General features: G+C 41.7%; 3 protein-coding genes and 1 long non-coding RNA gene across 6 annotated transcripts in view; 2 read left to right on the forward strand and 2 right to left on the reverse strand.

Moving 5' to 3' along the window:
• The window catches only part of LOC145456237 (fibrocystin-L-like), a 73,395-nt gene extending 61,194 nt beyond the window's left edge, over positions 1-12,201 (forward strand). For all 3 annotated transcript variants that reach the window (XM_080334315.1, XM_080334317.1, XM_080334316.1), the window contains 21 exons: positions 57-142; positions 467-611; positions 801-880; positions 947-1,150; positions 1,207-1,372; positions 2,001-2,115; positions 2,173-2,303; positions 2,854-3,023; positions 3,085-3,189; positions 3,883-4,026; positions 5,307-5,542; positions 5,604-5,687; positions 6,506-6,556; positions 7,633-7,683; positions 8,465-8,581; positions 8,641-8,772; positions 9,543-9,702; positions 10,123-10,220; positions 11,185-11,302; positions 11,602-11,691; positions 12,000-12,201. In XM_080334315.1, the coding sequence (XP_080190441.1) occupies positions 57-142; positions 467-611; positions 801-880; positions 947-1,150; positions 1,207-1,372; positions 2,001-2,115; positions 2,173-2,303; positions 2,854-3,023; positions 3,085-3,189; positions 3,883-4,026; positions 5,307-5,542; positions 5,604-5,687; positions 6,506-6,556; positions 7,633-7,683; positions 8,465-8,581; positions 8,641-8,772; positions 9,543-9,702; positions 10,123-10,220; positions 11,185-11,302; positions 11,602-11,691; positions 12,000-12,106 (2,590 nt within the window). In that variant the 3' untranslated portion in view covers positions 12,107-12,201. The remainder of the gene's footprint in view (positions 1-56; positions 143-466; positions 612-800; positions 881-946; positions 1,151-1,206; positions 1,373-2,000; positions 2,116-2,172; positions 2,304-2,853; positions 3,024-3,084; positions 3,190-3,882; positions 4,027-5,306; positions 5,543-5,603; positions 5,688-6,505; positions 6,557-7,632; positions 7,684-8,464; positions 8,582-8,640; positions 8,773-9,542; positions 9,703-10,122; positions 10,221-11,184; positions 11,303-11,601; positions 11,692-11,999) is intronic.
• On the reverse strand, positions 3,662-4,633 carry LOC145456240 (uncharacterized). Its single transcript, XR_013920541.1, has 2 exons — positions 4,266-4,633; positions 3,662-4,206 (listed from the first exon to the last, which is right to left on the reverse strand). It is a non-coding gene; the product is annotated as an uncharacterized LOC145456240 (long non-coding RNA).
• Positions 12,202-12,821: 620 nt separating the features above from the next.
• On the reverse strand, positions 12,822-14,863 carry LOC145456238 (uncharacterized). The gene is made up of 4 exons (XM_080334318.1): positions 14,556-14,863; positions 14,302-14,493; positions 13,679-13,781; positions 12,822-13,216 (listed from the first exon to the last, which is right to left on the reverse strand). Exons 1-4 carry the CDS (start codon positions 14,752-14,754, stop codon positions 12,979-12,981), a joined length of 732 nt encoding a protein of 243 aa, XP_080190444.1. The 5' UTR covers positions 14,755-14,863; the 3' UTR covers positions 12,822-12,978.
• An 8,012-nt stretch (positions 14,864-22,875) lies between these two features.
• Positions 22,876-26,093, forward strand: LOC145455224 (exonuclease mut-7 homolog). The gene has a single exon (XM_080333175.1). It carries the CDS (start codon positions 22,932-22,934, stop codon positions 25,947-25,949), a length of 3,018 nt encoding a protein of 1,005 aa, XP_080189301.1. The 5' UTR covers positions 22,876-22,931; the 3' UTR covers positions 25,950-26,093.
• Positions 26,094-26,106: the final 13 nt, after the last annotated feature.

Here is a 26,106-nt window from a genome sequence, read left to right on the forward strand (position 1 = left end):
AACCATGGATTTTTGTAAATATAAATTCGCCAATAGACTGTAATTTCTTCTTGTAGCCCGCCTGACGATGAAAACACTGTCCAGGAATGGGGCTGGAACACTGCCAGAGCCACGCTGCAAGGAATTTGGATGAATAAGGACGGTGAGAGAGATGTGCTGTGATCTGTGTGGGCTGTCTAGAACAGTGACTATTACTAGGGTTGGGTGATTCAATTGCAAGTTGAGTATTTGAGTAATGACTATTATCCCGATATAATAGTACTAATGACTTGAAAAAGTTGAATATGTATGTTCTGCGACCACAAGGAAAATGATGCCCGTGATGTGTCATCTGTAATTCTTCCGTATTTCCGAGTAATGGTTTTTGACCAAATATTACTTCTGGTCCTCTTCTTGTGGGTGACGCAGCACAGTCTTGTCCATTTTAATCACATTTCTACGTTGGCATCTCTGTTTTGCTTTGCAGGCTTCCCTGTCTGTAACCTTATCAGCAAGTTTAAAATCCATAGCGCGTATGACGACGGTATTTACTATCAAGGCGTGGGAAGTCTCACGGTGTCGAATGTGCTGGTTACGGACAGTGGATTTGGTATTGCGCCCCTGGTGATCAGGTAATAGTATATTGAGGTGGTCAGTGCCTTCTCAAAGTACTCAAGTACCTTCCAGACTTTCACTTTCTACTGCATAGTTTTGACATGTTTCGGAAAGCGCTACTTCCACTTGTATTTGAGTAGACATGTAGGGCGATACTTGTACTCAAGTACAACACCCAGTGCTTTGACCGCCTCTGCCATTTTTAGACCGCCTTCCAGTTTGCACGATTTCCAAGACAAGCGCGTCGTAATCAAAGACTCGGCCGTGGTGGCTGTGAGCAAACCAGGTGATTTGTGCGATTCCCCGCCACGCGACACTGCAGTCGGTTACCTTCTCTAACATTCTTTTCAAGGCTACTGCCCGACATTGTCTCCGGTGGTGGACTACGTGCAGAACTCGAATTTAGGACGGGCGCCTCTAAAGAGTGAAGCCTCACGCTTGGCAAGGACTGGTATACTATGGCCGGCTTTCGCGTCCGGCCACAATTCCGCTCCCGACATGGCGTTTCTCGGGGCAATGTCATATCCTGCTATCGGGGGAAAGACGGAGATCAGCGGTATGTGACGTAGCGGTCGATTTTGATTGGTCGTTAAATTTTTGTTATTGAGACAGGGGTTTCGTTTTTAAATTTCGGCGACACGTCCTGCACTTCGGACAACGTGGCGATTATGACGAATTTGCTGGTGGAAGACTTCTTGCATCCTATTTACGTGTCCGGGCTCGAGTTTATCGATACTCCTGAGAATCGAGTGCTGTACTTACACAGACCCTCGCTGGCGTGAGTTGAAGAGTAGGACTTGGGAGCTTGTGGGATTCGTTTCAACCTTCCCCCAGAAATTGGAGATTAATAATAATCTCCGAACAGACTCGGAGTAATCATGATTTATAATCCTAGTCGATTATACGATTACCCCTGACGAGTGCCAGCCGAAAAATATCCGGTTTCATTTCAATATGAATGTTCTATGCAATTGTATGTATTGGAGCTCTTCAAATAATCATAGTCGTTATAGCATTTTCAAGTTTTCGTAATGGATTATGGTTGATTCCAAACAATTACAAAGTACTCGTAATCAATCATTTTGCATACTTATATCAAGATGATTGCTTTGTAAAGTGACTATCACCGAGCTTATTAGTCTTGCGAGGATTACAATATGAACTGAACAAGAAATTGTGCAATCGAGTTATTGACAGTAGGAACATCGGATTCGTGAGCCTCACTGCTCACAAATTGCATTGTTACGAAATATATCCACTTCCCAAGCTGTTTTCGTAACAGTGACTCGCGACATTCGTATTGTGCGGATGTGGATGGTACTAGCGTGTTACGTTATGACAAAGATCGATCCTTATGGCTGGATTTCGTGTCTATTACGTCTTATTCTCCGGTTTACGGTTTCCAGAAAAATCAATCCGTCCGACTGTGTGGACATGGAATGTGACGGAATGAAGAACGCTCTGTTGGTAGACCAGGACGGGTCTGTAGTGGGTGGCTCGGGCGGATCTGTGATCTCGCAGGTAATCTGATCTCAAGGACGACAATTTAGCCTGGGACTCACCTCGTTTGTTTTACAGGCAGAGTATGAATGGGACGGCGATAAACGCAGGGGACTCGGAGATTTTCGAATCCCCAAGACCCTATTGACCAACACCACCGAATCTAGGATTCCAGTAAAGGACGTAGCGCCGAATAAGGGAATTTTGAGGTACGAGGCATAATAAGTATATGAGTATCAAGTATTCAAGTGTCTTTACTCAAAGTAAACGCTTGCACAGCAGAGGATATGAACATGGTTGTTAAACTGTTGCATTTTCTCGGTCCGTATACCCAGATAAAATCAATGATCACCAAAAAATCCATAAAATAACGTGGTATTCATCTTGAATTAATGCATTGGCTTTATTGGTAAACCTTTTGAATTGGTCTGGCGGAATTTAATAGCATCGAATTATTTAATAAATTGGAAATAAAGCACAGTTCCGGGAAGTAGTAGCCCTTTACTCTGTTGTTTTCAGTAGGCTGAGATCCTGGACTTACTGAATATGCAACCTGACCCTGTCTAATGATGTAGCCCAGAAAGAAAAAGCTACTTTTTTGTAATTTAATCCAAAAAATTACAAATTTGAAAGCTCCTCCTTTTTTTCGAGTTGAGTGGCAATATTCAGGAATAAAATTGAAAAGTGTTGCGGCCGCCCAAGTTTTTTCGAAAGCTTTTTGAAGTCGGTACACATTACAGCTCAATTTGCTCGTTACAGAGCCAACACATCGACGAGCACCTGCGTACCGCAGCACGATTGGCAGGCCCACAAATGCACTGGTTACCATCACGGCATACTGGTCGTCGAGAGTCTGGACGGAGACAGCCAGACGAGAAGGCTATCGCCTGTCGCTCTTTTGGCCGACAAATATATCGATTTGTACAACGGTAAGGGCGGTGTTAGTATTGTGTTTTGATGCACTGTGGTAAATTTGATTTGCGGATACAGGCCCTCAGGATCACGGCTGGTGCGCGGGGTACACGTGTCAGGAACGGTTGTCGACGTTTTGGACGACAGTGGCGTTTTCTAAAACGTATGAGGTGCATTTTTCAGGTAATGACGCTAATCGCTGAATAGGGCTACATTGCATGACCCAACAAAGTACTTTTTTAGAGTAGTAGCTCGAGTGGTTGTGTTTTAGACTCCTTCCACATATACTGGACATTTTTTTTTGCAAAACTACTTACTTTCCACTTGATCTCTATACCCTGGTGTTCAGTACCGAGTATTCAAGTATATATTGCCTACTTGAACTACTTGAAGCGGTTATGATTCAGTATCAATGGTTAAAATTTGGCTAAAAATGCCGTCTGTCTGCTCGACAAGATGTTGCATGGTTAGAAAAGGCTAGTTCGTTTTCGATGGGGATTATCTCTACTGTGGGCTACCTTCATCAATGAAGGCTAGTTGTCTCTGGATGATCTTTGTCAGAAGTATAGCTAACCAAATATCTTAGGTTATAGCTGTCTGAATACTTAACTTGAGAAGTCCTGTCGCTGGTCGTATAAATTCTTCGTCAGATATACTCAATACAATGCAGTTTATTCAACAGTAATGCAAGTAGTTTCAGCATATGAGTCTTCCAAACACGTGGTTCAAGACACATTTATACTCCAAGTATATTGCAACAGGATGTAATAATCATATGCCAAGATCTGGCGCGATAATACATGACATATAAATATCATGGGTAGGCGATCACAGGATCGCCTGCAGTACATAGCATGTATTTTATGTTCATTTCAGGTACGAGCCCTGCCAAACTTCGATTGCGAATCCTTAACGAGGACTCCGACACAAAGATGGTTTTCAAGCTATATTGCAAACGACCTCAGCGACTTGATGTTTACACGGACGACGTTTACATCACGGCTTTGAATTACATAGACGGTAAACCCTCATCATCCATGTAAATGTTGATTGATAACTGGTGGATACGGCCGCACTGGTGCTTCAAGGTCGGAAAGTAGAGGCGCGGCATGTAATTTTCGAAAATGTACTTCGACAATTGTATCCATATGCATTCCCAGATATATATTTTCGAACGCAGATCCTTATATTGAAAAATGTCTGAAAACATGGATTAAAAAATACATTCTGAGATCGGGTTAGTAGTGAAACATTCGTACCTTCGTCGTAGCCATGGAACCTGTGGTCATTCCGGGTGAGAATTATGGCTGGGCACAACGGTCCGAATACTGGAATTCCGAGTCGAGCATCAATCGCAATGATTTGAGTCGAGTTATAATGTAGATGTTTTCATGTACCAGAATTCTACGCCCTTCAACGTGAATAGTTTTGACACTTTATTACAACGTGATAGCCTCAAAACTTTGATTGGCCATGAAAATTATGCCGCAAAAGCAGTGTTGTAATGACTTTAGTCGTGATTTTTTGGTGACTCGAGTCATTATTTACGACTCGAGTCAATTTTCGTATTGGCTCGAGTCATTGTGCATGACTTGAACCAAGTCATATGACCCGAGACTAGGACGGCCAAGACAGACATAACTTTGAAGAATAGTAAAGTCACCACATTATTGGTATTTCATCTATCACTCCAGATACTTGGAAAATAGGGTCAGAAACGGTTAAGACTGAGGAAAATTACGATATTATGAATGCAAGCCGAGTTCAACCAGCTTACTTAATCCTGGGTTGATAAATCCTGATGAACGCGCTAATCGACTTCACTGCTAATCCAACTTTATTATCTTCGCCCTAAAAGTGAGATTGACTTGTGAGTCGGAACCTTGTGACTTGGTTACAACCCTGCGCACAAGTGTGCGAATAGTCATGTCAATGACATTCCCACGATACATCCACATCAAACGATCACGACGTGCAATAAGATAGTCATGGTCAAGAAAGGAAAAATTAATTTTCATGAAGTGTGACTTCCATTTTTTTTAATCGTGGCCGCGAAAAGGTAATATTTGAACTGTCTGATCATTCATTGCAGTTATGGCATCATAATAGGCGACACTATACTCAGCCCTAAGGATAGCTTTCGAACGTTTTCTTTGGCTTCGACAAAAAAATCTGGAACACAACACTTTATAAAACCTAAATTTTCAATGATTTTACTCCCACTCAAATTTTTTGGCTCCGCCTTGAAAATTGATACTGGTACTGCCGATGACAATTACTCTTCTCTCCTATCCCCTCAGGGCAGTACTTGACGCCGACATCGCTGGGACAGTACACACCGACACTCGATGACAAGGCGGGGTCCAACTACTTTGACAGAGACTCGCATATCATCCATATCACCCTCGCAGGCGGTGTCGTCGTGGAAATTCGCGAAGCGCCGGTGGTGGTGATCACCTTCAACATGCCAGCGGTTACCCCTGACGAGTTCTTCGACAATGGGAATCTCATCGAAAATCTTGCTCTGTTCCTCGACGTTAGTGCCTGGAATTGTTTTGTTTCGCGAGTCGGTCCTGAGATGTTGAATTGTTTTGTAGATTCCGGCTCATAAAATTCGCGTCGTGAGCGTGGTGAGGGAGGGATCCGCAGCTAGAAGAAAGAGAAACGCCGGGTCTGTTTCTGTGAGTGAGAATGTTATGGAAAGTTCAGCGCTAAATTCTACAACGGGGTCACAAACCCTTTTGGCGCAGACACAACAGACTTTTACTTTAAAAAAAATTACTTCTTTCAATAGAATTGGTGTCAAATTCATTTCAAATATACGGCAATATCTTAATGATAAGGATCATGCCACGTAAATAAGCATTACTTATCGTTCCCACATACTGAGCAACAATTTTCCGGCATAGCTCTATGATAGAATATCAAATCCATAACTACTAGGTTATTGGGTTTTCCAATCCAAAATTTTCAACTCTAATAACTTCGCTTATACTGGTTGGAATTAAGCCAAATTTGATGTGCAGCGATCTTATGCAACCTAACAATTTCACGGGTAATTTGAACAACCCTTTTGTGCATTGTATGTCTTGACCGTATGAAAATAATGGAAGTGCTGTTCAGAGCTTCGTTAAATTTCCTTTTGATAGCGTCAGAGTAACAGAAATTTTGGAGTCGGAGTTGCTAATAAAAGGCGTTGCAGGTACAGAAGTTTTCCATGTAGGCGGACTTTCACAAACTTAATTTCGTTATGCTAGCACACTCTTTTCAATGAAAAATGATATCTACGCTTTTGGTAATAATAATATTACCTAAAAATGTAATCATTTTTCTGAAAAGATTTACAGAAATGCTGGAGTCGGAGTTCTGTGAATGAAATATTAGGAGATGGAGCCTGCGGTCAATTGAATCAGCTCCACAGTACCTGGTGCCAATTACGGCTACGAACCAGTCGATCGACTGCTTTTCGTCGTGTTTGAAATTTTCATTTATTTTACAGGCTGTTGTTGAGATCGGTGACTCTCCCGAGGATATCGCAAACTCCACTTCGGTAAGCGATTCTGATTCGTTTATCTTACCTCACATCTGATCACGGGAGCTTATCATTGTCACTTTTATTTAACCGAGCGGAACATGGATTTAAATTCTTTACATTGTGCCGTGGCGACGTAAACTAGTATAGGCGTTAAACGTTATTTGAACGATGCCACCATAATGATAAGAGCTGGTCAAAGACGTTGACATTTCTACTCAAGTAAAAATAACACTATAAATATTTACTCAAGTACTAGTACAGTAGTAGCAATTTCCAGAACATGTCAAACTACTTCAAGTGGAAGTACACAATGAAAGTTCCTAAATGTATGGAGGATATTTGTTCCAGGGTTCGCATACTTTTGTCAGGCTTCATTAGAAATTACAATATGCATTTTTGCGACTTACACAAAAGGACTAACGATGCTACGAATAGGGGAAATCTTCAAAATTAGTTACATGACGCAGTGTTGTTATGACTGGAGTCGCCATTTTTTGGTGGCTCTAGTCATTTCTTCAAATGTGTAAAGCGACTCAAGTTAATTTTGTGTATTGTACTTGAGTCATTATGCATGACTCGGACATATTCATATGACTCGAGACTAGGACGGCGAAGACAGACATTTCATTGTAACTTCGAAGAATAGCAAAGTCATCGCGTTATTGATATTTCGTCCATCAGTCCTGATACTTGGAAGTTAGGACTGAGGAAAATTACGATATTATGACTGCGAGCCATTCAATATCACTCGGGCAGAGTTGAATATAAATGGGTTGAACCGGATTGAATTCAAAACTGAACAGTGAACATAATGACTCTGACTCGAGTCACAACACTATGACTCCTCTACTCTACTGGACTTGACTCGATGGTGAATTGAAAATGACTGGACTTGACTCGAGTCAAAACTATAAAAGTGAGATTGACTTGTGACACGAAACCTTGTGACTTGGTTGCAACCCTGGTACCGAATATCCCTGGCACCCACTTTTGCCCGGACACTTCCTTACAATGCCCACCTCTTCGATTCTGTATTGATATCCAATTCTGTTAATCCTTCAGCCAGCAACGTTTACATGTTCATTGTTCAGGCTGATGATTCTGCGGCCGGAAACGTCACTGCCGACTCACTATCGTTGGAGGTGAGACATTTAAAAAGTTAAACTCGGTTTGTAATGCTGAAGTCACAACTTCAGAAGTGACAGATTCTATCTCCATGTCGACACCAGAATAACATCCTACAGTAGAATCAGTTCCGGACCGGGAAATAACACAAATCACAGGTTTTGTGTATGTTGTTTAATCCCACTTCAGAATGTTGTTGTGTATCGTGCTGTGTGTACTTCCTTTGAACAGCGGATCGAAGGCCTTTCAGCCCTTTCTGCATGAGTTAGTACTGTATTTGAAAAACTACTGTGGTATTGGAACCCTATACGTGTGTGTTGCACAGTAATACAGAATACAGTATTTGTTGAATCGTTTGATATTAAAAAATTGTACAATACAACTGTCGTAAACGAATAACTTTTGTGCGTTTTATGCAATCAGTGCAGTATTGAGCGACTGCAATTCTTTATCACACAACAGTAATTTGACTGCGTTGTCTGCCTTTACGCGTGACCATAAAACGAGCAATTGATTCTCGGCCAAAAGTGAACGGAACCAAAGTGACCAAATTAAACGGAGTCGACTGTAAATTCATAAAAATACAATAGTATTAAGCCACAATTGCGTCTTATCTATATTTCTTGAAGAAATCACGACGTATCTTGAAAGTCACAACCTTGTTATTGTGATATTATTGCATTTGTTGTGGGCCGACGAATAGGGAAAACCATCGTTACAATACATCACCTGGAACATGAATAGGCTAAAATTGAGTTTCGTACCATCTCATTCGACACTGTATCTATTTCCGTGAAGGAACTGCAAGGCGTCACCTCCACTATCACAAACGCTCTGCAAGAAAATACTTTGGGAAACGCAATCGGGGCTCAAGTGAATTCCCTCAGTGTCGTCGACCCAAGAGAGCCAGTCGCGGTAACATAGTTTCTATCACCGAAATTCAATTCGGGAAAACGGATTTTCTTGATTCGCAGAGAAATCCAAATTCCACAAACTCCACCGATAGCGACACGGAACCGGTTGCGTACTTTGTTCCTGACGCAATTAGGATCGTGGAGCAACCCACCTTGGGCATTGTTGGAAACGTGCTATCCCCGGTTTTGAAGGTATGGTGGTAATTTTATTACATATTGTGTTGTAGCTTGGTTCAGATTTTACATCAACAACCACGTGGTAGAGATAGTGTTTGATTCATTAATTAGCTGTCATCGAAACGAGATTCTTGTTATTCAAGGCATCGTAAAAGGGCCGTCTATATGTGGTTGGTCTTTGCATTCAATTTAAGTTCAAGTTTTGTTGAGTAGGAAATAGCCTTGGTGCTGAATTTGATCTTAACCGCCCAGAATAATTGCACACGGTATTCAATTCAATTTATTATTAACGATTTCATCATTTCAATACACTACAAGACTGCGAAACAATGAAAAGATAGGAAGGCGCCGAAACGACTTGGAGTAGTCTTTGAAATCAGACACCCACCAGGCCTAGGCTATGTAAAAAGGAGGCATGCACACTGAATGAAAAGTAAAAGAAGATAATACAAAAGGACAGTACGACACAGTAAAATTTGTCCATCTGAGTAGGCAACAGAGACATGTATCAGATATTAGTCGGTCGACTTGGAGTGTTGGCCAGAATATCAGAACAGACCTGTATTGCTAAGCGATTGCTTCATTAATTTTTAAATCCTGAATTTTGTGCCTTGACATAAAGTGGCTTCGGCCTTTGCCATTCCATCAATCTCTACATCTAAGTAACATCAATTAGTTTGCCTCCACTCATAACGCGCCGTAAGCATTATTTACCAAGGCATCGCGATACCGAAACATTTTAGCATACAGCCGTTAAAGATAGGTAACACCACGTAACGTTTCAGGTGACAGGTGTCGACAGTGACGGCAACGACATTGTCCTGGGACACAAGTCGGATCCGTGGCAAGCCACTGTTACAATTGTCAGCTCAACGGTGGTGGGCTCGTCTTTGACGGGCGCGACCGCCTATTTTAATAACGGAGAGGGCCAGGCTGAATTTGAAGGTGAGACCTTTTTAGGGCACAGGTAGTATAGCCGGACAATATAGTAATCGAAGGTGGTATATAAAGAAGTGGGCTGATTTGACTCAAATTGTCATCACTATCTAAGTACTTTTCAAACCAAAGTGAGCCTATTTGAGTAAATTGTCATGGCTACCCAAGTACTTTTCAAGCCAAGCCAGCCTATTTCAGTCTCATTGTCATGGCTACCTGAGTGTGTTGCAAACCATTCAATTCATCTCTTGACAATTTCTGTGTACCTTCGTTAGAACCACTCGTATATTCATAACGACAATTTATTAATACTAGATCGACATCAGTCTGAAACTAGTTGAAAAATTCCGCCTCATCTACGTGACTGCTTTATGTGTACGGGTATTCCAGCTGTAGTTACTCCAATTAAGTGTAACTGTTTGTTTCAAGATCTGACCTTGTCGGCAGTGGGAGACTACATTTTAAGAGTGCAAGTCACCTATCCGAGTTCTCAATCTGGACTGACTGTCAACACGAATAGCATAGGGGTGAGTGACGTATTCACACTTCCGCTGTTTGGTCTGGTTTGACTGGAATAAGGGCTGGACCAGTCTTGAACCGATATACATGATTTCGAAGCGATTGAGAATGTGCAATGACCTCGACACGCCAAACCCTTATTTTGTATTACTCATATGCATTATTGCAATTGACCCTGTCCTCTTATGATTGTCTCTTGTTAACAACCTTGCATCTAGGATGAAAGACATAATATGTACGATTGTACGTAGTAGTTATGATATTTTCATATCGTTTGCTTAACTGTCCATACTTTAAAACGAAAATGTCTGAAATATATTTGTATCAAGTGAATCTCTAGATGAAGGCTTCACCAACCTCACAATAGCAGGACACCAAGACAAGTACTAATACAGCTCAACCCATTATATTATTTTAGCTATGTTACTACTTCAGGAATACCAACCCTATCTAATCAGAGGTTGGATTCAAATATTCTATTCAAATGTCATACTATCCAGTAATGCTATCTAGTTCGATGATCTCATAAAATTTCGTGAGACAGTTCTATAGAGCCAGTGCGAAGCTGCTATATCTGGTCACTGTATAATCCTCGCAATACCTTTGTTTCCTTTTCTCTGGTGATGTCATGCTTCTTCATCGCTGTTAGAACTATCTGTAAATTATTTGTGTACCGCATGTGGATTTCGATTGTACCTGACTGCAGGAGCAAGATGAAACATATTCTTCAATTTTTACTTTATGTGTAGGCCAGGGTAGGAGTTTATTGGAATAACTACACCAAATCATTTACAGTATGGTAATTGGTAATATTATGGTGGTTGATATCATGCAATTTCTAATAAACTGAGCTGATTCTTTTCCAATGTTATTTCAATACATTAATCACACTTTTTGTCCATTCTGGTTACATACTGTCATTGGTTTTGTGTGTTGACTAATCGAGATTGGATAATATGATTTCTTTCGCAGATTTCGCAGCTTGCCGGTCCGCTTTCTATGGGAGCCATAGGTGGAATAGTGGGCGGTGTTATCGGCGGGCTGATCACGCTGGGTGCCGCGGTAGCTTTCGTGGAAATCTCGAAGCGAGGTAATAATTGAGACTGATCACACTACTTCCACTTGATCAATTTTTAGGTCCCTCATCACTGCCTCTTCTTTCACCTATTGTCTACTGTCCCAATTATGTGTGAGTGGACAAAATTGCGAGTATAAGTTCGGTGAGCAGGCAAATTAAACGATGAACAGACTGAAATGCCTTGTTTATAAGTTAATGCATTAGTCCCTATTCTGTGCGAGGCAGAAGCAAGGCCATGATACAATGGCGTCTTAAATCTCTGCAAAGTGTTGATATATTCCATCTGTGCATCATTGACTACTTCTGTTCAGGTGCGCGGCAGGTTAGGAAAGTATCTGGAACTTCGATTGAGATGCCCGAGAACACTACAAATTTGAATATGAAGATAGAAGTGTCCGAAGGTATAGTTAATAGTTTCTTTGCGACACCGGCTACTGTGGCAGTGGAAGAATGGTAATATAATGTCAATAGAAATAGTATACTGAAATGTTGAGACTGAAACCTGTAATTGTAAATCCACAGTACTGCGTAGTTGTGTCTCTGCAGCAGTTAATCAATCCGGTGACAGGTACATATATATATTGTATATGCTACAAACCCATAACAGGATTATAGCCACAGAGTACCAAACATTCCACTTATGGTATATGCCGTAAGCATGGAGAATTGCAGTCCTTTCCGGTAATCTGCTGAAAACGTTTGTTTTCAGAATCACCACCTAATTCTGCACTGGATATAGCAGACACCTTGGAGCCCCTTGGTACTGACGCATCACCGGAAGAAGATGGCCACTTGCAATTTGTCTACATGTTCTGACTGGCAGAATGATGAATTAATTAGAATGTGGCAAAAGCACTTACTACAATTTACTGATTGATTGTCTGCGTTCAATTAAATTGTTGTCACTGAAAGGTCGGCCAATCGCTGTCCGATATGAGCGACCCAACCAATCAGTTTATCGCAAGGACTTAGCTTCAGCGAGAGACAGTACAACAAGGGGTTAGTCACAGTGAACACGTCGATGGCAGGGTTGTAATGACTCGAACCACGATTTTCTGATGACTCGAGACTGAGAAGGCCAAGACCAACATGTTGTTGCAACTTCGAAGAATAGTAACCTCCCTATAGGCATTTTGTCTATTGGTACTGGTACTTGAAAATGCAACCAGAAACTTCTTAAAGTGATGGAAATTAGTACATTGTAAATGCGAACCATTCGATATCTCCCCCGAGTTATAAAATGTGTTCAACATTCAACTGGAAACTGAGCAGGCAACACGGTGACTTGGACTCGGTGGTGAATTGAAAATGACTCGAATGAAAACTATAAAAGTAAGACTGACTTGTAACTTGGTTACAGCCCTGGTCCTTGAAAATAAGGCACAAACTGTGCACCGTGTTTCAGGATTACTTCCCAGCATGCAAGCTTTGAAATTATGCTATGACACCATCCCGGTCTGCCTCTGTTCTCGGATATTAGATTCCAGGCCGGTACAAAAACCACTGAGCTACCCAATTGCCTGGCAACACATGAAATCGAGACCCAATTTTTTATTATTGAATGAAACACGATTGGATATAAAAGTAGCAACATATACTCAAAAAGCACAGACAGAAACCTGGTTGTTGTGCAAAATAGTGTGAAACAAAATCATTTTGTAACTAAAATGAGAATAAACGTGAGAATTTCATAATTCTGCTGGTTCACTCTTGTCCTCGTTGGCGCTTTGTGTGAGAGATTCCAGCAGAAGCGCATTTGTGTCCAAGCAAAGCTCGGACTGCACGCGAAGGTACGTCTTTTCGATAAGTCTCGTATCGGTATTTGCTGAAACTTTATTGTCCAGCCAGTTGAGAAGGTCGGTCTTCACTGCGAGTCCGTCTTGTAGTACTCGACTCAAGGAAAATGTCAGTTGCTTGTACCTTGTCCTGTAAAATGAAGGGCGATGGCAATTAGGCTACCATCAAGCTTTGACACAACCATTAATATCCAATCGAGATTGCCAAGGATGTTTGAATAATTCCTGTTTTTCCACAATTTTGACATACAGATACATGATAATAGACAATGGCCACAGCTAACCTTTGAAACGGAATTAACCAGAGGGTTGCATCGAACTTTCTTGAATAAGGTATACCTGCGTAATTTGTTTTAAATATGAAAACGTGAATGTTATGTGCACTTTGCAAGTGCATATATGGGCAATGTTGTGGGCCATGCATTTATTATGTTTAAAAAATATGTAGACTTGCAAGGACATGATTTACAGACTCGTGAATTTACTGTGAGTTGAGTTTCAAAACATTAAAACGACGTGTAACTTGCAATTTATCGAAGCTACAGTCCCAGTTCTGAGAAAGAACCTCTGGTACAAATATTAAAATAACAACCTCGAACTTGGATATGATTTCTTTTTGCTTTTCGACTTCTTCTTGTGGACACTTTTATCCTCTTTTTCATGATTGGTTGCAATCGTCGTGTTCGTTTGTAAGTCTGCGAATCAAAACAGATTAGGGACGGCTACAAAATGAGTTGAAATTAGAAATTTAAATATGTGCTGAAAAAAACATTATCTGTAAATTTCAAGGCTCTGATGTTCTTCAAAATTATTAATCATGTTTCTTGGCACAATAAGACCAGCAAGTCTTCAGGCCCACACATTCGAGACCGCCATACGTACAATTCGACAACTTGATGTGAACAAAATTTGCAATATGGTTATTCGCCGACTACCAACTCAAGAAAAAAGTCCGAACACCTTCCTACTCTCCCAGCTATTCTGACTGAAAAATATGTCAACACTATTGCATGGCAAAAGATGATATATATATTCGGGTTACCATATTTTGGAACTAGGAAAGGAGGACACTTTTTCAAACTTGGAATACCGATGGAAAATCCAGAAAAAATATTAAATTTTCCCCACATCGTGGTCGATTGACTAAAAAAAAGTATGAACAAAGAATCAGGCATTCTGATATTACCGTATCCAAAGAACAAACTTGACGCTCACCATCTGAGATCGTCTTGTCATTTTCCTGTTTTTCAATGTGTTCCATTATGGGAGAGTCAACAACCGACTCGCATATCTTCGCAAAGCACATTACCAAGATAGCCAAGTGTCCATTTCTTTCAAAATAAGTGTAATCTTTACACCAACTACAGGATGGCTTTAATATCATTGGCTTGCCATAGCAGCAAGCACCTAAATATGAAGAAAAAATATTACTTATAACAGTAATTGCGAAAGAAAGCGTTTCTACTTACATACGAAATGTTGGCAGGCAGATTCAGTTGATGACATTGGGTCTCGGACAACGTTGCTGCATACGCAACATGTGAGGGACTGGCGAAGCCAAGGCAGGAACTTGTAGAGGTCGGCGAATGATTCCGGTTCGTCGTAGTTGCAAGATAGCAACGTTTGACAAACTTGAAGGTATAGGTTAGTGCAATTTTCAGTATCCATTATATCGGCTTAATTTCAATACTAGCTTGAAAACAGTGCCTGCGGAACCTATCAAACTGCGCCGCCAATGTGGATCGTGGATGGGCCGTATTTTGATGGCGTGACAGAGGTGTGGTCCTCATTATGCGCCTCGCCGCATGATGGAAAGGCTTCTGTACCGCCGAACCTTATTATGCAATGATTATGAAAGCGATTCAATATATATAAAAAAATGACTGTTTGTTTCTGAGCTATTTTTGATCTTCCACGCCACGAACACTGAACATGAACAGTGAACGAACACGCCGGCTAATTGTGGTCCGGGCTTACCATCACAATTTTACGACTACAGGTCACGAGGTCACGGATAAAATAGCAAATCCTTGATCCCGCGAACGGGTGTCTTTGATTTGTACATGTCGCCAATGTCGCCAATGTCACCAATGTCACCAATGTCGCCAATGTCGACGTCTATCTATTTTGTCAATGTCGCCAATGTCACCAATGTCGCCAATGTCACCAATGTCACCAATGTCGGCAATGTCACCAATGTCGGCAATGTCACCAATGTCGGCAATGTCACCAATGTCGGCAATGTCACCAATGTCGGCTATGTCACCAATGTCGCCAATGCCGACATTGCCGACAATGCCGCCATTGCCGATAATACCGACATCATCATCATCATTGGTTTATTAGCAATTTTATCAGTTCAATACACCACAAAAAATGCGATACAATGAAAAGAAAGGAAGATGTCGAAGCGACTAGGAGTTGTCTATGGAATCGGACACCCACCTTGGCCTAGGCGATGTAAAGAGGAGGCATGCACACTGAATGAAAGTAAAGAAGATAGTACAGAAAAAGGAAGCGACAAGAAATAGGGCGGCATGTCATGGCCTCATGGGAAGCGAGATCGATAGGTCAGTCGTGGTCCGGTAATCTTGAGGATGTACTGTATTTATTCAGTTGTAATTGCTTGTATTTCGACTTGAATGTGGACAACTGGACATGCTCGTCGACTGCCTGATTGCCGGCGAGATACTGTTCCACACATCAGGTCCGGCATATTTGATAGAGCGATGATCTTTTCGGTCGATCATATGATATTTGGACGACGTGGACGCGCGTGTGTTGTACTTGTGCGCTTTTGATTCAGAGGTAAAGAAGTCATTGAAGTATTCGGGGCAACGACCGCAGTGAAACTGATACATAAACTTGGCGATTTCTAGTTTCCGCATATCTTCTATGTTTAGGACGCCGAATCTCTTCAGCAGCGACTTATTGGATGGGCAGCCAGGCCCCTTTTGGGCCCTAGCTATGATTCGGAGTACTTTATGCTTTAGTTTCTGCAGTGGCTTGAGTGCAGTTTTACTGGCAGCCCCCCAACAGAGGATGCCACAATGTAACTTCGATTGGATTAAGGATTTAAAGAGTATCAGAAGAACCCATGCTGGCATGAAGCGCCCAAGGCTGTAGAACAGGCCGCACTTCGGTGATAATTTAGTTTCTAGGGACTGAATATGACTCTTCCAGGACATGTTCGAGTCCAGTAAAATCCCCAGATATTTGCCGACTATGCCGCTCGGGGGCCGAAACTAGGATACTGTAATGACTCAAGGATTTTTGGTGACTCGACTCGACTTGAATCAATCTTGGTATTGACTTGACCTGCACCCGGCTACTCAAGTACTTCGACTATCTCGCTACATACTACGCGATTCTTGACGGGAAGACCTGAAGATTGCATGGCCACAAACGCAAATTATTTATAACTAATCATATTATTTACATTATTAGGCCTGTTGAATTCAATAAACGTCGAAGTCTTTATACATTCCAGTGTTAGATTTGCTATGAAAATGGAAGTATTTTGTTTTTCATTTCATTGACATGATAACGACATCAATATCCCGACCGTTTTACCAGGATGCTGTGCGTCTATTGAGCACGTAACTCCAAACGCTCTAACGGTAGTTATCGTGACGGTTTCCGCCTGTACGACTCTTATCCTCCTGAAATCACGTTTCAAGATTTTCCGAACATTCTCAATTGATACAAACGTTGGGGTGATATACCATTGCTTATGGACAAGCAGAAATCCAGCGAATTGCGGATGACGATAGGTATTCTTGCCGATCTTTGTCAGATAACCCTATCCTACCGCCGGGCATGATGGTCAATAGCAATTGGTGATGTTTGATCTGTTGACGAATGTTGAAACAGACAAACAGGTGAACCCACTTCGTGATTCTGAAAGGTCCTCTTTGATCCCGATCCGGGACCGAACTCGAAAACTATATGATTCAGTCCATTTAGGGATACCCTACTCCTACTATTGCAGAGAAGATTACGATTATGACGATACTGTAGGGTGATCGATTCAGGAGACTCTCTGACTGGTGGTTATCCAACTCAATATTAAAGAAATATTGTTATGCGGATGCGCCAATTGGTAGCACATAATCAACCGTTTATAATGGACTTATTCGTTTATATGATGTACCGCTGGAGATGACCGGAATACCGACGTTCGAAATGTATTTAACCAAATCATATCAGATATTTTTGATTTGACTCACAGCAGTTAGGTTTAAATTAGGTTATAATTAGGGCGATTTTTTTTTGACATGTCAAAATAAGGTCAAAATTCTAGCGTTTGGCCAAAAAATGTCAAAATTGTTTACAAAGACAAGATTTTTTTGCAACCTGCATTTCATTTGTATCGTAGACTTATTTGCACAATCGGTGAACTTATAATTTGACATTTTACAGCTTGTAGCCTACTTTATAGGCCTACCGTTGCAGACAGCGCATTGTCTGCTCACTGTGAATCATAAACAGTCAAATGAAATAAATAGGTTGACACGATGTTATGCTCAACGTACCGCAATATCCTAAGTCAGTGGTTCTCAACCTGGGGGGCGCACCCCCCTTAGGGGGGTGAAACATCTGAAGGGGGCGCGAAGAAGCTGTCAACTGAAAAACGAATATAAAAAATCACGATTCGGTTATCAAATATCTTGCAAATTTAGAGGCTTCGCGGACCCCCTGGAAATGCTTCGCGGACGCCCGGTTGAGAACCACTGTTCTAAACGTTATGTTTTAGCATTAGCGGATATCAATTAGGCTAGGCCTACCCCAATTACGGTTTGAGGCGAACCGCGCAGATTCGATGTTATTCAGTTTCAAGATGTCACTCAACTTATTCAACGGTAGAGTTGATGGAGAGGGCAAGTGAATGACGTGTCCACGGCCGCACAAATTTCCTTCTATGACCGCTGGTTGGCCACCCCTGGTTTACATGAATGTCATGGCGAGGAGGAGCCTAGATAAACCTCCAAAACATTAGGTAGGAATAGCAAGAAGTCTAGATAAACCTGCAACACTTAGGTAGGAATTCTGGAGCCAACCTCGGTCAGCCCCCCTCTGTGTAGGAGTATGGATGATATGGAAATTTCAAATCAAGTACCTTCCCAAGTGAATAGTATATTGATATTAAAATGAACCCGAATATTTTCAGCTGACACTCGTCATTTTGATAAAAGTTGGCCTCTACCGTCAACACGATATCTTTCGTCTTCTCGCGCTCACAACAGTCAAATGCCATAAACATTTGTTAGATAATCTTGCTTGCTCGAAAAATAATCGAGGTGACAGGTTTCTTGTATTCGGGAGACGCAGTCCACACTTCATTTGGGGGCCTTGGAGTCAAATGATAAGTTCACAGACAGAGCACTATCTGACACCAATGGAATGCGAAATAGTGTACAGCGTACCTACGCCCGGTCGTGTATTTTCCTCGCGAATCCTACACTGGAATATATAAAGACTTCGACGTTCATTCAATTCAACGTATAGGCCTAATAATGTATATAATATTAGATATAAATAATTTGCGTTTGTGGTCATGCAATCTTCAGGTCTTCCCGTCAAGAATCGCGTAGTATGTAGCGAGATAGTCGAAGTACTTGAGTAGCCGAGTGCAGGTCAAGTCAATACCAAGATCGATTCAAGTCGAGTCAAGTCACCAAAAATCCTTACTCGAGTCATTACAGTATCCTAGTTTCGGCCCCCGAGCGGCATCGTCGGCAATGTCGGCAATGGCGGCATTGTCGGCAATGTCGGCATTGGCGACATTGGTGACATAGCCGACATTGGTGACATTGGCGACATTGCCGACATTGGTGACATTGGCGACATTGGTGACATTGGTGACATTGGCGACATTGGCGACATTGACAAAATAGATAGACTTCGACATTGGCGACATTGGTGACATTGGTGACATTGGCGACATTGGCGACATGTACAAATCAAAGACACCCCCCGCGAACTGAGAGCCAGCGGTGTATGTATTATTTATCTATTGATGAAGTATATTTTGCTATCGAAATCATGAAATAAGGAAGCAGTTGCGAATAGCGTAATCATATTTCATTATTAATCAAAAGTTTAGTCAGTGGAGGGTGAACGCGAGAAAGAGTTGATACCGTACGGTATCGCTTCCGCGTTATACCGATATAGGTCCGGTCCGCCTGTATGGAATCGGTGTCCTGTCCTCACCAGAGTTGGATCAATTGTAATTTGTAATGTAATTGAATGTAATTAATTACATATTTCAATGTAATTGTAATGTAATTGTAATTGAAGCATTTTTATTTTGTGTAATTGTAATTGTAATTTGACAAAAATTTTGCTCAATTACAATTTAATTACATTAAATTGCTATTGAGACCTGACAAGCACAACATAAAATAATTTTTTTTACCGCTATGCTGGCCTCGGCTGCCATTGTATACAATTATTAGATTACTAACCAACGGATGGATTCGCAACACGTGACTCACGATTGAATACGCCGAGAAGCGAACTGCTGAGCCGGCTAAAAGCAGCAGGATTGATAGTCCCATAGCTAACGATCCAAGCGTCGAAATTTGATATGTATGGTCCTAATCGAAAGCTAGTGTCGCACAGTTTCCGCAATAAAAGTATATTTCCAGGCAATGGTACCATCCCAAAATAGTCGTGAAAGTCTGGGAATCGGCATTGTTCTGAACAATCGCTGGGAGCAATTGGTCATTGTTGTGGTCATGCTGCTGCGGCGCTCTCACTTTTCAGAACAGTCGGCCTTAAACGGCTATTTTGGAGCAGTTACATTGCCCTGACGAGATTTTAATTTGTATTTTCGGAATTAGTGCATCAATAGCTTACGATAAAGACCAGATGCATCAAATTTGGACGCCTGAATCGCCAGCTCTAGGACTATAAAGTTTGCTGCTTTTAGCCGGCTCTGCAGTACGTTTGTCGGTGCATTCATCCGTTGCTCACATCTTGCGCATCTATCCGTGGGTTGGCAATCTACAATACGATTTCAGATCACGATGATGCATCGTTACTTCGTCTGTCCAACTAACCAGACCACTTGATATTATATAACGTCTTATCTGACAAAGCACGGTTTTGTTTTCACCCCTCATCCTAATTCCTACGTCCCTCGATAAAAATAATATTATTTCTTTAATTATATATTATATACGCAAATCCAACCCGTGCATGATTACAATACTTTTTTCAACGACATACTGCATACTGGAATAGTTCGAAAACGTTTTTCTTTTATTAATTACCGGGTATTTGCGTATCATGAATGAAACATGAATACTTGAATTGTTGTTAATTACGACGCTACGGTTGTCAAGGAGCACGGTTGAATTTATCATTATTCAATTACATGTTCAACAGTTGTAACAACAATTGTAATTGTAATTGTAATGTAATTGAGACATGCAAGGAGTAATTGTAATTGTAATTTGATATTTTTAGCATGGAGTAATTGTAATTGTAATGTAATTATAACATGCATGAAAGTAATTATAATTGTAATTGTAATTGAACTGAAATAATGTAATTGATCCAACTCTGGTCCTCACACTATGTTTTTTATTTATTAAATTACTTAACATGGAGAATCATCTCTGCTCACCTGATATATCAGGCAAAACGTACCGATATTCCAGTAGGGCGGCGGTCCGTAGGATCCAGATACAACATAATAATAACAAAACGCGATACTGGTAACGTCCCCGTACCATAACCACTAATTTTGAAGCTAACCTAACCCATAACCGCTGACCCGAACCTTTAATCCGAATACATTAATACAGGGTTGTTGTAACCAAGTCGCTATAGGTTCCGAGTCACAAGTCAATCTCACTTTTTTAATTTTGACTCGATTCAAGTCAATTCATGTTTAATTCACCACCGCGTCAAGTCCGAGTCCAAGACAGTGAGTAAAAGGTGAGTCGTAGTCTTGTGGTTCGAGTCCAGGTCATTGTGCTCACTACAGTGTTCAGTGTCGAGTTCAATCCGGTTTAATCAACATTTTTCAACTCTGCTCGATTGATATAAAATGGCTCGCATTCATATTATCATCATCATCATTGGTTTATTAGCAATTTGATCAGTTCAATACACCACAAAAAATGCGATACAATGAAAAGACAGGAAGATATCGAAGCGACTTGGAGTAGTCTATGGAATCAGACACCCACCTTGGCCTAGACGATGTAAAGAGGAGGCATGCACACTAGGGCTGTTCAGAAAAAACCTTTTTTCCAAAATCTTGCTGGCTACGTGTCTAAATCGTTAGGTTGCCTAAAAAAACGACACACACCAAATTTGAATTCATTCCAACCAATAACCGCAGGTTTTGTAGAGTTTGAAAATTTTGAGTTTACCCAAAAATGCAAAAGATTTTTTTTTCAAATTTTTCTGTCAATCCCATGAAATTGTTGCGCTGTCTTCAAAAACGATGCAAAACAAATCTGACTCAATTCCAACCCGTAGAAGTGGAGTTATTTCAGTTTTTTGATGATGATTCTTTGATTATCCACCGATCTAGGATAATCCCCGATTTATCAAAGAAAAACTCAAATAACTCAGCTTCTACGGCTTGGTATTGAGTCAAATTTGCTTTGCATCGTTTTTGAAGACAGCGCAACAATTTCATGGGGTTGACAGAATAATTTGAAAAAAAAATTTTTTGCAGTTTTGGGTAAACTCAAAATTTTCTAACTCTACGAAACCCGCGATTATTGGTTGGAATGAATTCAAATATGATGTGCGTCGTTTTTTAAGGCAACCTAACGATTTAGTCACGTAGCCAGCAAGATTTGGGAAAAAAAGTTTTTTTTTGAACAGCCCTAATACACACTAATAATATAGTAATTGTCCTTAGTCCTAACAGTTTCTGGCTAAATTTTCAAAGTTTCAGGACTGATAGACGAAATACCAATAATGTGGTGACTTTACTACTTCGAATTTGCAATGAAATGTCTGTCTTGGCCGTCCCAGTCTCGAGCATGTCCAGTCCACATTATCACAACAAATCGAAATACAAGCAATTTCTACTGATTCAATGCTTGTGTGCCCTCAAGATTACTGGACCACAATCTGACATATCGACCTTCACTTGCACATGCAGCATTCAGTTTTGTCGCTTTCATGATATCCTTTTTTTTATCCAGTGTGCATGCCTCTTATTTATGTTCTGTAGCCTAGGCCACGGTGGGTATTCATTTCTGAATTTGTTAATGCAATATTTATGCATCGAAGTTATAAGTGCCAAGTTCACTGGTAACTATAAGGCTGAGCAAAATCGAGTACCGGTACCTGAGTGATCCGATTCTGAATCACGTATTGCGCTTCGAGTCGAGTATTCGGGTATCACTCATTATGACGTCACACCAGAATGTAGCTGATTATTTATCAAGATTCCTTGATAGATAAATGAATAAATACTCATGTGTCATATCATGCTGGGACTTTGTCCTTGGTTTAAATCGTTGAACCTTTCTGGTACTCCAATTAAATGTTTGTCATGACCCTACTCGATATTCCTGTTGTACGACAGGAGGCTCACTCCACTGCCGGATATTCTATCCTGCTCTTTGGATAACGCCTATAGATCAACCAAAATTCATAGATTTTTCAGAATAGCACCAATGTAACATACGTGGTGACTGGACCTAGATGACATGATAACCTTTCTTTTAGTCATGCGACGAGAACCCTTCAGCATGTTTTGCCTTCATTTAAGTGTTAGCAATATATAGCCACGGTTACACTGATTCCATGCTGGGTTTTGCTCAATGCATATATAAAACTACTGTGTCTAATTTCAGTGTTAGTTCATAATGGAATCAGACATGCTCAATGTGTTAGAAGTTCATAAAGAAGCTACTTCATCGTTCCGCACTGGTGACTCTCTGAGGGTGTCGAGTATAGTGAAATCCTTGTGTCGCGACACCGAGCCCGCACATACACTGGATTATTTCATGCAGTTCTTCATGCAATGTGGGGACTTAAAGAGTAACAAATGTCTGGCAGCTGTCGCCGCAAAAGAACTTAGTAAATGGCATTCCTCGCAAAATCAGGAATATCATGTTTCAGAGGAAACCAAAAGAGCGTTGATGGATATAATAATGCCCGCACACTCGTCAATTGCGTCTGTAATTGTGGAAGTGTATAAAATGAATAAGGCACCTAATGATTTTTTGAAGCCTTATGTCGAGAACTTGATCAGCCGTGAACGTTTGAAAGAAGCAACTTCGCTGGCCTTCAAACTTGGTCTTCAAGAGCATTTCAGCCTGTACGATCTCGCCATGCCTATGCTGGTTCAAAACAAACTGAATTTAGTTGAAGATTACCTCGCCGGTTGTAAGTCTCAACAATTGGAGATGATATCTGTTTTAGATACCTTTCTACAGCCCAATTTCGACATCATAGAGTTTTTAAAAGAAAAAAACATATTCCAAGTGCAAATGGAAATACTGCAAATCAAATTCTTTCCAAAACTACTAACGAGATGGGTGAAACTGTATTGCGGAATCGAAGACATTTTCTCCGAAGAAGCACAAAAAATATGCCCCAACCTGCGAGTGCATAAGTCGGTCTCCAATCTCAAATATCTTCTCTACCGGCATTATGTTGAGGAGAAGTCAACCGTGGAGGTTACGCAAGAGCTCATCATCAAAGCAGTATCCGGCGATAAATATCTTCAGCAGCAACTGATCGATATGCTGGTGAGCGTTTACAGAGACATGGAAAGCGCTGATCAGTGGGCGAAATTTTACGATGTACAACACAACGAAGTGGACGAACACAGGTCCAACGTTAAAAAAGCGGCGGTATCGGTAGAGGAGGACGATTGGGAATCAGAGCCAAATCTGATGTTCAACTCTGAAAATCCTGTTCGCGAATTGAACGACTGGTACGAGTTGAACTTGCCGCTCGATAAGATCTCCATTGTGGGGACTCGAGAAGAAGTAATCTCAATGAAAACGGAGATTTTCAATAGCGAAGTGATAGGAATCGATTGTGAGTGGGTACCTGATTTCGCGAGATCTACCGATTCGTCACTAGCGTTGATGCAGATAGCTACATTCAGTCGCGTTTTCCTCGTTGACATACACTGTATATCACGCTCTCTTGTTGATGCAAATGTGTTCTGCGATGTGCTCTCCGAAATATTTATGGCCGGCGGTATTTTGAAGATCGGGTACGGGATTCGTGAAGACTTGAAGAAGCTGTCTGGCACGTTTCCGGTATTAACGAAAATTGTCGCCAACCCAAACCGAGTCATCGATCTCTTTACGTCGGTGCAGGCTTTGGAGAGGCACCATCCTGATATATTGGACGTAAAGAATGATAATTCGGACCAAGGCGCCGACAATGTACCGTGTGCGAGAAAGGAAACGGGTCTCAGCAAGCTAACTCACCAATGTCTCGGTAAACCGCTGAACAAAGCGGAACAGATGTCCGATTGGGGACGGCGTCCTTTGAGACAGTCGCAGATAATATATGCTGCGCTGGATGCCTATGTGCTGTTGGAGCTGTATAATTCTATTCACGGAAAAATGAAACTGGCTGACATTGATGACTCGTTGGAAACTATCGTCAAAGCAAGGCCTGTTCGAAAAAAGCGAGAGAAGCCTAGTAAAGTCTCTGTTGGTCAGGGAGCGACCCACGAACCCTGTGTACCACCGAGACAGCAGATTACGCCGCATCAGTTCAAAGTCGTTTGCGATAACATGCTGGAAGGACTCGGGAGGCAGTTGAGATCTTGCGGGGCCGATGTAAAAATCTTGACCGCGTCAAATTCTCACGAGAGCGCGGCTGAAATAGCGAACAAAGACGGTAGGATTATTCTGACGAGCGGCGCGCCTTACCAGTATTTGTCGTCTCAAGTACCGGTCGGTAATTGCATGAACGTAGCCAGCGGGCTGAAAGCGAAAGCTCAGGCCGCGGCTGTGTTGGAGCGGTATAACGTCAAGGTGACTCCGCAGGATATATTCAGCCGGTGTCAGGTGTGCAACGGCTACAGGTACCTGAAAGTAGGCCCGGATTTGATGAAGCGTTGCATCGCGAAAAAGCGGAAAACATCCAACGTCTGGCAGCCGGTTCGGAGCTCCGGATTGATTTCGTTGCAGCATTTTAACGCAAATGAGCGCGATAATGTGAGGCGATCGTTTGGTCGCGGGAGGAGTATGAAAGTGAAAAACGTCGGCAATCCGTCGGTGGCTAATTTTATAGGTATCGGACGGGGCCGCGCAATGAGAGCCCCACCCAAAAACGGCCACGATTTCGGACATTCGTCCAAAAAACCAGCGAAAATTTTAGTCCACTCCGACGACGATATTGATGACATATTGGTGACGGACAAGTCTAGTCCATCCGGTGCCTCCGAAGACTTGATTTTTGTACCGATTTCCTCTCAGCTGCCCAAAGAACCTGATTCTATGCGTCATGACCCGAGTCAAACTGATGACATGTGCGGCATTCCGGATGAGAACGATCAAGGATATTCCCGTCGTTCCGAAATTTTTGGATCAAAAATCGCGGAAGCTTCAGCGAGGAAAGATAGCTCCATGCCTTACATCATCAATCCCGACTGCATCTGTACCGAAGGTTTTGTCGACGTGGCCAGCGTCAGTATCGTATCGTCGAACGACGTGTCGGGAAAAAGCAGCTCGACCGATCCGTTGGTGACTCCGTTGCTTTGCGAGCAAGTTCCGCCGCCGGTGCTCGGTAACGTGAAGGTGTTCTACTGTTGCGTCGATTGCGGCAAGGTGTACTGGGAAGGCCGTCATTTTTCGGCGGTTCTCGAAAAGTTTTCCGATATCTTGAACCTGGAAGATGCGTCGCGGGGATGAGTTTACATTTTGTCAACGCGATGTTGGTTTTAAGATGGGTGTCTCTATGTCGAAGCTGACACCCATAGCGTGTTTTTATTCCTTGGTGGAGTAAGTATTTGCTGGGTCCCAGGGACAAATGATACTTTCCAACCCATTTTTACGGAACTGCTACATG

This window comes from Botryllus schlosseri, chromosome 14 (assembly GCF_051294905.1).
Source record: "Botryllus schlosseri isolate E-star chromosome 14, Bs_hap1, whole genome shotgun sequence".
Taxonomy (NCBI): Eukaryota; Metazoa; Chordata; class Ascidiacea; order Stolidobranchia; family Styelidae; genus Botryllus; species Botryllus schlosseri.